Source organism: Henckelia pumila, chromosome 3 (assembly GCF_033568475.1).
Source record: "Henckelia pumila isolate YLH828 chromosome 3, ASM3356847v2, whole genome shotgun sequence".
NCBI lineage: Eukaryota > Viridiplantae > Streptophyta > Magnoliopsida > Lamiales > Gesneriaceae > Henckelia > Henckelia pumila.
The window spans coordinates 162,052,311-162,063,747 of NC_133122.1; the positions used below are offsets into that span (position 1 = coordinate 162,052,311).

General features: G+C 41.0%; 1 protein-coding gene across 1 annotated transcript in view; it reads left to right on the forward strand.

Moving 5' to 3' along the window:
- The window catches only part of LOC140889864 (uncharacterized), a 53,523-nt gene extending 51,049 nt beyond the window's left edge, over window positions 1-2,474 (forward strand). Inside the window, exon 7 of the mRNA XM_073297602.1 lies at window positions 2,061-2,474. Coding sequence (XP_073153703.1) covers window positions 2,061-2,474 — 414 coding nt within the window. The remainder of the gene's footprint in view (window positions 1-2,060) is intronic.
- The last annotated feature ends 8,963 nt before the right edge of the window (window positions 2,475-11,437 follow it).

The window sequence follows — 11,437 nt, forward strand, 5'->3', positions numbered from 1 at the left end:
TGGTGTTAGTCGTCTTGGACAGTGGTGTACATTAGTGAACTGATGAGTGAGCTGAGGCTTTTTCGAGACTAGCTATGTGAGATTTATTGGTTCGCTCAAGGAATGATTTGCTCTGCGATGTGAGTATGTTCTTACAGTCTCTTCGTTTGATTCGGAGCTGCGGTATTGTAAGAACAAGTGTAATTTTTTTCAATGGGCTCTAACATGATAAAATTTAATTATCAGATTTGGGATATGGGACCTGTAGTTTTTTTTGGTCTGGTGGGATTATTGTCACTTCTCGGGTGTCTTTTGATGCGCTAGAACATTGACGTGACTATTTCGACGGAGTCAATTCGGGAGTAAACTAGATCGGGGAAGAGTTTTGAGTACTTCGCAAATATCCGATTTCTCCGTTTGTGTTCACCAAGACGAGTGAGTCAGGATATGATAAGACTTGCTTTTGCCAGTAAGAAATAAACCATATTCTCGTTTTGAATACTGGGACTACTGTCTTAAGCCGTGAGACAGATATAACCATTCGATTCAGACTATTAGTACCAGGAGTTGTACTAACCGACATGAGAATTGTATTAACCTGTATCCTTAATAAGGTGATTAAGGGATTAATCATAATTAATTATATAATTATGTAAATGGCATATCGGAAGCTATGCTTGGAGGATCGGAAGCTCCGATGCGATCGGACGGTCCGATCGGAGTTTGGAGGCTCCGAACTCTGGCAGCCAGCTGTACACGTGATGTCAGCAATGAAGTCAGTGAGGTGAAGTAAGGGATGATGTCACTAATGGGGGATGGGACAATCCGATGTCCCGATCGGAGGCTCCGATGTGCTGGAAGGACACGTGGCATGCATGTAGCGATTGGACGCTCCGATGGGCATATCGGACTGCCCAATCGAGCTCTATAAAATGCAGGTCCGAGACCTCATTTGGTGCACCGAGATCAATTCCTTTCCTCTTGATTCTTAGTACATTTAGGCTTTCTCCTAGCTTCTAGGCATATTCCAGAGTTGGCAAGGCGTTCCAATAGTCATAGCGGAGTTGTGGCCTAGTAGTAGGGGCACTCGACAGCAGAGGGCTGACGAATGATGTAGGTATAGCTTTGGCTTCCTAAAAATATTTAGGAGTATGTAATAGCTTAGTTAAGGCTTTTAGAGCTTAAATAGTGATGCATGAGTATTCTACATTGTAGACGCAGTAGCGTGGACTTGTAGGCTTGGATCTAGAGCGGTGTACTAGGATTGACCTACCCTTGATAGAGAAACGTAAGTACTGACCGAGATATCCGGCATGATATATGATATATGTGTTGCATTGTATGTGCTATATGTTTACCATGTTTTATTATTTTTAGCACATGCATGTTTTTATATATGGGACTGCATCTCGTGAGAGGTGAGTCGTGACAATTTCCATACGAGGGTGATTCCCTATGGATTCGAGTCAGGTGAGGGGAGGCTCAGCCCCATATTTTGTCTATCACTAGGAGATGCCGCGACGGCGGGGTAGACGCTACAGTGATAGTAGAATATACGAGTACCCCGCAGAGTCACTCTCTAGAATGATACTGTGTATTTATTTGGCTCCCCTGAGCAGACTGTTTTACCACGGTTTTAAATCCATTTATGTGTTGCATATATTTTATATATCATTACTTCTGTATTGAGCATAGTCGCTCACGCCCCTGTGTTTGTGTATCTTGGATACCTTGGTGGCCGGGCAGGTCTGAGGCTTGATGGTCCAGGAGGTTTGCACCAGGAGTGAGGACAGTGCGAGGGCTTCATAGTGAGTGTAGTAGTTAGGGATTTCGATACACAAATTCGATTTGGTTGTATAATAGACTTATGCTAGGTTCTTATCGTCGGTTGTATTCTGCTGATTGGATTTGTTGTATATTATTTTATGCTATTACGCTTGAATTTAATTTATTATGCATGCGCAAACTTAAACTCTGATTACATAGTGGATCCGAGTTGGGTCTCTAAATTTATTGGTATCAGAGCATGCATTGGGGAATTAGTAAAGAGGATTGGAATAATATCTGTTGTCCTTTGACAGTTGGCAGACTACAACGAGAGCCATGACAGCGGAGGTGGATGCTGGGGAGATGGAGATGGTCGTAGACGGCGCCGTGAACACCACAAAGAGCGTAGACATTTTAGCATGCACCGATTTTTGCAGATGAGCCCTAAGCCATTGGCGGGTGGCGAGACTCCAGAGGTTGCTGAGGATTGGTTAGAGCGAATGGAGAACTGCTTCCAAGAGTACCGTTGCACTGAGAAGCAAAAGATGGAAACACTTGGTTTTCTCTTGGAGGGTCAAGCCAGAAAATGGCGGAGATCTATTTCTACAACGATTGTAGCAGCTCGAGGAGTAGCTACTTGGACCGAGTTCCGTTCAGCTTTTGAGAAATTTTATTTTCCTCCGGCTCTTCAAAAGGCGAAGACGAGTGAGTTGTTGAGTTTGCGATAGGAGACGATGACCTTCACTGAGTATTAGCAGAAGTTCTTCGATCTTCTACCCTACTGCCCACACCTTGCTGCCAGTACAGAGTATGATCTCTTCCTTCAGCGTCTCAACCCTGAGATTCATCAGCTCGTGGTTGTTGGGAGTGACATGACCTACGAGGGCTTGGTGAGACGTTGTCTCCAAGAAGAGGACAACAATCGGAGTAACAGGTCTTTGCTTTCTTCCAGACTGACTAGTTCTTTGGGTTCGTGAGCCCAGTCTTTCAAGAAACAGGGTGGCACTTCTTCTTCTTCTTCTTCTTCTTCTTCTTCTTCTTATTCTTCTTCTTCTTCTTCTTCTTCTTCTTCTTCTTCTTCTTCTTCTTCAGGATCTGGCAGAGTGCATCGTTTCGGTAGATAGAATTTGGATCTTTTCTAGCAGTGTAGGTAGAGGCATCGCCCAGGAAAATGTGCTCGTGTGACTGGTGCCTGTTTTATTTGTGGAGGGATGAGTCATATGAAGAGGGATTGTCCTAACTTTATGGGAGCAGCGAGTGGTTAAGGGAGTGGTGGTGGTTATCAGGCCACAGTTCCCAGCAGTCCCCAGCAGCCGCAACGGCAGCATTCTCAGACTTGCATTCGTGGTCATTCTTCTTTGCGCCCACGTACCCAGGGGCAAGTGTTTGCATTGAACCAGGAGTAGACAGAGGCTGATAGTGATTGCATGATTGCAGGTACCTTTAGTATATGTGGTTTTTCTGCATGTGTTCTGATCGATACTGGTGCATCTCATTCATTCATTTTGGCACGGTTCGCTAAGAAATTTAGACTGCCCTATATTCCTTTAGATGTATTGCTAGTAGTTTCAACACCTATGGCTCAGGCGGTTTTAGCTATGTGTCTAGTGATGGGTTGCATTTTGGATTTTGAGGGACATCAGTTGAGTGCTAACCTGATGATCCTAGCCATGGATGACTTCGACTGTATCATTGGGATAGACCTTCTGACTACATACAGGGCTGTAGTTGATTGCTACCAAAGATGTTGGAGAACGGCGATCAGATCAATCAGAATTGATACCCGGTGCAGCGGAAGTTTAAAAATTTTATATGGAACGATTCCATAATGGGTATCAAAACTTAACGATTAAATTGTGTGTGTAAAAATTTAAATAATAATTATAAATTTTTACCTTCAATCTCGAATCGAGATTATGGACACCAACAGATTGCTCTGCTCTTGTTGTATATCCCTGGAACTGATGGACGAACTGTTCTTCAATCAGGTCCACGAACGGATAATTAATCCCTCTGATAGATTGCACTAGAAAGTCTATCAGAAGTTTCTACGAAGAGAATTAACGAATTTGATCCGTTAAACCATACTGTAATTCAAAATTCACAGACTGGATTTTTCCGAGCAGAGGGGAGGGGGGGCGGCGGCCACACTTAGAAAAATAGGGTTTTTTCGAAAATAATTTTGTGACCTGTTGTGTGTAATTTCTGTACTGCAATAACTTATTTATAATGTAGGGCGCTAACAGCTTAGGGCCCATTAGTCATAAGTTCAAGCCCGACAAGCAAAGCCCGCATGTTCAGAAATTAATATAAAAGTCATCATGACTCCGATTGATAAACCGATTTCACCAATGTGCACAGAAACCATTTCTGCACCTTTTAAAGTCATGATAAATTTTTCTGAATCCGAATTCAGTGATTTCCAAAAATGCCCATCCCTATGTCATTTTAGGAAATCTTACTCCGCTACTCTTAAATAAGAAGTCCAACTTCTTTGTTCATTAAATTTAACTCTTTAAATTTAACTATCTCAACGGGGATTAAAAAATCCATTACTCTGTGTGACCCTCAATGGTTCAGGGATACAGCTAGCCGTGGGCTCACAACTCCTTGTGACTCGGAACAACAATTGTCGACTTGCCCATCGAATCATGGTAAGAGCGCCTAGCAACATCGCCCCATGATTCCCTAGGTATCACTGATAGTGCCTGCAAGAACCAATAGATTTTGGTTAGCGTACAGTACGGTCCCTTCATCCATATATCCCGATCGAATCAACAACCATTGGTAAATCGAGATGTTGGAAAAAACTGGCGGTCAGATCAATCACAATTGATACCCGGTGCAGCGGAAGTTTAAAATTTTTATCATGGAACAATTCCATGGTGTGGGTATCAATCATTCAACGATTAAATTATTGTGTGTGTAAAATTCAAATAACAATTAATTAAATTTTACCTTCAATCTCGAATCGAGATTAATGGACACCACACAGATTTCTCTGCGCTTCTTGTATCTCCCAGGAACTGATGAACTCCTTCAATCAGGTCCACGAATGGGGTTTAAATCCCTCTGATAGATTGCACTAGAAAATCTATCAGAAGTTTTTCTGCGAAGAGATTAAACGAATCTGATTCGTTATTCCTGACTGCGATTCAAAATCACAGACCGAAATTTCTCGGGCAGAGAACAGGGAGGGGACGGCCGAAAACTTTTGAGAGAGAGGAGGGTTTCGATTTTCTGTCTCAAAAATTATGAGCTGTTGTATGTAATTTCTGTACTGAAATAACTTATTTATAATGCAGGCCACTAACACCTTAGGGCCCATTAGTCATAAGCTAGGGCCCGACAAGCAAAGCCCGCACGTTCAGAAATTAATATAAAATTCATCGTGACTCCGATCGATGAACCAATTTCACCAATGTGCACAGAAACCATTTCTGCACATTTTAAAGTCAAAATAAATTTTCCTGAATCCGAATTCAGTGGTTTCCAAAAATGTCCATCCCTATGTCATTTTAGGAAATCCTACTCCCTAACTCTTATTTAAGAAGTCCAACTCCTTAGTTCATTAAATTTAACTCTTTAAATTTAACTATCTCAACGGGGATTAAAACTCCATTACACTGTGTGACCCTCAATGGTTCAGGGATACAGCTAGCCGTGGGCTCACAACTCCTTGTGACTCGGAACAACACTTTCCGACTTGCCCAACGAATCAAGGTAAAGCGCCTAGCAACATCGCCCCATGATTCCCTAGGTATCACTGATAGTGCCTACAAGAACCAGTAGATTTTGGTTAGCGTACAGTACGGTCCCTTCATCCATATATCCCGATCGAATCAACAACCATTGGTATATCGAGAGTCGCTCAAGATTCGATAACTATGCAATACATCTTGAAGATCAAATTAGTGACATCGCATGTGCTACTAAGAAACCATTTCTTAAATCACATCAAGTACTCTGGCCAGAGATTTGTCACACTAATATCTCCTCAGATCGCATAGGATATCCACACTCGCAAGTATGTGGTGAATCCTTGACAACAATGCATTGACTCCTATATGTGTCGTAACTGTACCCAATCTCGACACCTGATGACCCCCATAGAGTCGGTAAACGAGTCAAAGCACAGCACTAGCATATAGAGTCTCCATGATGTTTCAAGTCGTAAGGACTAATGGTGTACAACCAAAACCGCGGACTTTATCCACTCGATAAGTGATAACCACTTGGAAAGTCCGGATAGGGTAGTTCGATTATTCATCCTATGAATATCCATTTGCATGCTTCGAACATCTCCATGTTCCCTACCAATGAAACGTGGTACTCCGCATCGCAAATGCTAGTCTCAAACTCGAGCGATCCTTATCCTTATTATCGGACGGCTCAATCGACTAGGAACGGTTTTTAGAATATACAGTGACTATAAGATGTATTTCATGATAGACATCTCCATGTTCTACCACATCTTACATACACTATAGTATATTCAAGGTCTTTATCAAAACAACAATAGTATATCACAATATAACAATATGAAGTAATATAAAGTCATTGCCATAAAAGTGTAAATAATATTAAACAAAAGATTGTTTATACAAAGAGTCATCAAAGCCCATAGCCACACAGTTGGCTCACTGGGCACCCACTCTTACAATCTCCCACTTGCCCTATAGCCAACTAGTCATACTACGTAGACCCATTGCTTCGCGATGTTTGTCAAACAATGGTCCTGGCAAAGGCTTAGTAAGCGGATCAGCGATATTGTCTGCAGAGGCCACTCGTTCGACAATGATGTCTCCTCTTTCCACAATCTCCCGGATTATGTGGTATTTCCTCAGTACGTGTTTGGATCTTTGATGAGACCTTGGTTCCTTTGCTTGAGCAACGGCACCCGTGTTGTCACAGTACACCGGGACTGGACCAACAAATTCAGGAATGACGCCCAACTCTTGGACGAACTTCCTCATCCAAACGGCCTCTTTAGCAGCAGCTGATGCTGCAATGTATTCAGCCTCAGTGGTGGAATCCGCTGTGGTGTCCTGCTTGGAACTCTTCCAAGAGACAGCACCGCCATTGAGCATGAACACAAATCCAGAGGTTGACTTCGAGTCATCCACATCACTTTGGAAGCTAGAGTCGGTATAGCCTTCCAATTTGAGTTCTCGTCCTCCATAAACCATGAACATATTCTTAGTCCTTCGCAAGTACTTAAGAATGTCCTTCACGGCTTTTCAATGCATTTGACCAGGATTAGACTGATATCTGCTCGTGACACTCAGAGCAAATGCTACATCCGGTCTGGTAGATATCATCCCATACATGATACTACCTATAGCTGACGCATATGGTACATGTGTCATATTCTCTATCTCTTCATCAGTCTTGGGACACATAGACTTGGATAGAGAAACTCCATGACACATGGGTAGATGTCCTCTTTTGGACCCATCCATTGAAAACCGTTTCAATATGGTATCGATGTAGGTTGATTGAGTGAGTCCTATCATTCTCTTAGACCTATCTCTATAGATCTGTATCCCAAGAATGTAGGATGCCTCTCCCAAATCCTTCATCGAAAATCTACCTGATAACCATATCTTTGTTGACTGCAACATCCCTACATCATTCCCAATGAGTAGGATGTCATCAACATAAAGTACTAAGAATGTCACCGCATCCTTAACTACTTTCTTGTACACGCAAGGTTCCTCCGGGTTCTTGATGAAACCAAAATCTTTAATTGTTTCATCAAATTTCTGGTTCCAACTTCTTGATGCTTGTTTTAGACCATAAATTGATCTCTGAAGCTTGCATACCTTGTGCTCGCTTCCCATGGATGTGTACCCCTCAGGCTGCTTCATATAGATTTCTTCCTTAATGTCTCCATTAAGAAAATCAGTCTTCACATCCATTTGCCATATCTCATAGTCATACCATGCAGCTATGGCAATCAGGATTCTTATGGACTTGAACATTGCAACTGGTGAAAAGGTTTCATCATAGTCAACTCCTTGCCTTTGAGTATAACCTTTCGCCACCAATCGCGCCTTGTAGGTCAATACCTTACCATCAGGCCCAAGCTTTCTCTTGTAGATCCATTTACACCCTATTGGAACAATTCCATCGGGAGGATCTACTAAAGACCAAACTTGGTTTGTATGCATCGAATCCAATTCTGACTGCATAGCTTCAAGCCATAAATTCGAATCCGCATCAGAAATTGCTTCCTTGAAGTTTCTTGGATCACATCCAATGTCGGGTTCATCTTGATCCCCTTCAAGAAGAAGACCATATCGAACTGGAGGTCTAGAAGTCCTTTCGGATCTTCTAGGTGCAGGCGTGTCCAGCAATGGTTCCTGAGGTGTAGGATCGTTATTTTGTATTTCGGGTTCTTCTCGAACTTCTTCGAGTTCCATCATCTCGCCTTTCTTATCCAATAAGAACTCCTTCTCCAAGAAGGTGGCATTCTTAGAAACAAACACCTTTGTTTCAGCAGGATAATAGAAATAATATCCGATTGAATTCTTCGGATACCCTACAAAATAACATAAGCTGGATCGACTATCCAACTTATCTCCCACTGTCCGCTTCACGTAAGCAGGACATTCCCAAATCCTCAAGTACGAATACTTAGGAGCTTTGCCATTCCATAACTCGTATGGTGTTTTGTCCACTGCTTTAATGTGGACGTTGTTCAACAACAATACCGCCGTTTCAAGCGCATAGCCCCAAAACGAAGGTGGAAGCTCAGTGAAGCTCATCATAGATCGAACCATGTCCAACAAAGTTCGATTACGACGCTCCGATACACCATTAAGCTGTGGTGTCATAGGAGGAGTCCACTGAGAGAGAATCCCATTCTCTTTCAGATAGTCCAAAAAATCGGTACTCAAGTATTCTCCACCTCGATCCGATCGAAGTGCTTTAATACTTTTACCTAGCTTGTTTTCTACTTCAGCCCTGAATTCTTTGAACTTTTCAAATGCTTCAGACTTATATTTCATTAAATATAAATACCCATACCTTGAATAATCATCAGTAAAGGTAATGAAGTAGGTGTGGCCATGTTGAGTCCCTACTCTAAATGGACCACAAACATCTGTATGGATCAATTCCAACAGATTTTGACTACGCTCAGGTTTCCCCTTAAAAGGAGATTTAGTCATTTTTCCTTTTAGGCAGGATTCACAAGTAGGTAGAGAATTAATATCAGACATATCAAACATGCCCTCTCCCACTAGCTTGTTCATCCTCCTTGAGGAAATATGACCTAGCCTAGCATGCCAAAGGTTTGCCGGGTTTTGACTATCGATTTTCCTTTTGTTTGTTGTCGCCGGTTTATCAACATAATTCACTGGAACGTCTTTTAGTTTTAAGTTGTATAGATCGTTTTCAAGTTGTCCATTTCCAATTAAACATTCATTCTTGTAAATATTGCAAATCCCATTCACAAAATTGCAAGAATAACCATCTCTATCAAGCATAGAAATAGAAATAATGTTTTTAATTAAATCTGGCACAAATAAAACATCTCTTAACAATAATTTAAAACCGTTCTGCAAAGTCAAACAAACATCTCCAATGGCCGTAGCTTCAACTCTGGAACCATTCCCGAGCCTCAGCTGGGTCTCACCCATTCTAAGCCTGCGACTTCTTGTCATCACCTGCAAATCATTGCAAATGTGAGATCCACATCCGGTATCCAATACCCAAGAAGTTGTATTAAGTGACATGTTTATTTCAATATAGAACATACCCTTTGCAGTTCGCAACTGCTCGAGGTATTCCCTGCAGTTACGTTTCCAATGACCGGGCTTCTTGCATTAATGGCAAACTTGTTTAGTCTTGTCCAATTTTGCATGTAACATTTGGCCTTGAGATCATGGTCCAACCATTTCTCTAGTTCGGCCAACCTTTCGGTAGTTACATCAGCCGGGGCTGTTTTTCGGAGAAGCCCTTTCTAACACTTAGAAAATCTTTTCCGAACTTAGGACAATCTTAACTTATGGAATCATTCTGTATTGTTTTGCGCCAATGAGTTTGTTTTGTTGGAGAACAGAAACATGTGGATTACTGAGATAAAACAGACAATTATCGATGATTGTTTAAGCAATTTACTAAGACATAAAATAGGCGAATTTAATTTTATGAATCTCACTCCCACTATTTTAACGATTTCACCACCCTCTAGTGAAAACGGGAAACTTTTTCCTTAGTGAGAACATGGAGTCCAATTGACAAACTTATGGTCCCGAATAATATCAGCCAACCATAATTCTCAAAAGGTAGAGCCCAATTGCTTCCAAAGCAACCCCCATGTGTTTACCTCATGTCCAATAAGGGCCCAATAATATGACGCCGTTTAAAGTGACATGTCAAGATGACCCATCAATATTAAGTTGTGATGGACGGTCGCCATGTGGATCCCCCAATAATATGAGCCGATCCCATGGGAGTTCCACCCAACTTACAACATTTGTCGATCCAATGTACAGCTTTCCGACGGACGGGCCCCCCCAATAATATGAGCCGGACCGTATCCGCGGGTAGCATCACATACATTGACCGTTGATGGAAGGTGGGAACATTTAAACAAATTTAAATTTCCTTTATTTATCTTGATATAAATTTTAAATCATATTTAAAATGAGGGATTTTTAATTATAAAAATATTTGTCTCATCATATTCATTTTATTGCATGCTTGCCGGATTCACGCAATTTATGTCTAAACATGCATACAATCATAATATCAAATATTATATATAGGATGATCGATTCCATTTCTAATTGACCCGTGGTTGCCAATCACGGGTCTTAGTCCAATCCTAGGTAATATGCAGTATGCAATGCAATCCTATTACATGTGCTTCCAATTTACATTTCTTCAGTCTTTATTGTCTGCTGGGCCCACCGTCTTCAAATCTTGATCTCCCACTAAATCTAATGTATTTACAATAAATAACAATGACAAGTAGGGATACATTTTTAGGGGTGGGAACGGGCTATAAACCAAGCCCACTTTTATTACATATGACATTCATATCGGGCCATAAACCAGGCCCATTAATAAAACCAACAACAATAAAAACAAAATGTAAATTCCTAACATACACCTACAAAATTGGTCATGGCAATCGATCATCCTTATCCAATAACATTTAATTCAAAATTAATTTATTGGATAACATGCAGTGGCAATTCAAATTTAAACAAGATAAAATCATATTTTATATATAAAATCTCATTTCACATATAAAATCATATTTTATCTCTATATCAAATAAAATCATATTTTATCTATAAAATCCAATTTTACAAATAAAATCATATTTTACTCAATATATCATAAGATCATATCTTATCATCAATTGTACCAAAATAATTGATTTCAAAATTCAATTTACGGATAAAACATTAAAATTTTCCAAAAATTCAAATTTATCCAAAATCAATTTTAAAATTTACGGACTCGAACAATTCGATCCGAAATCTCGTGAACCAATCAAAAACAATTTTTGACCGGACCAAAAATAAAATTTTAACATATTAAAATTAATTTTTAATAAAAATAAAATTTTTTCCCGCGGGCCGCCCGGGACACTCCCGGGCCGGCCCGCACCCGGGGCGCGGGCCGGGGGCAGCCCGGCTGCCCCCTTAGGGCAGCAACAATTGCTGCCCTG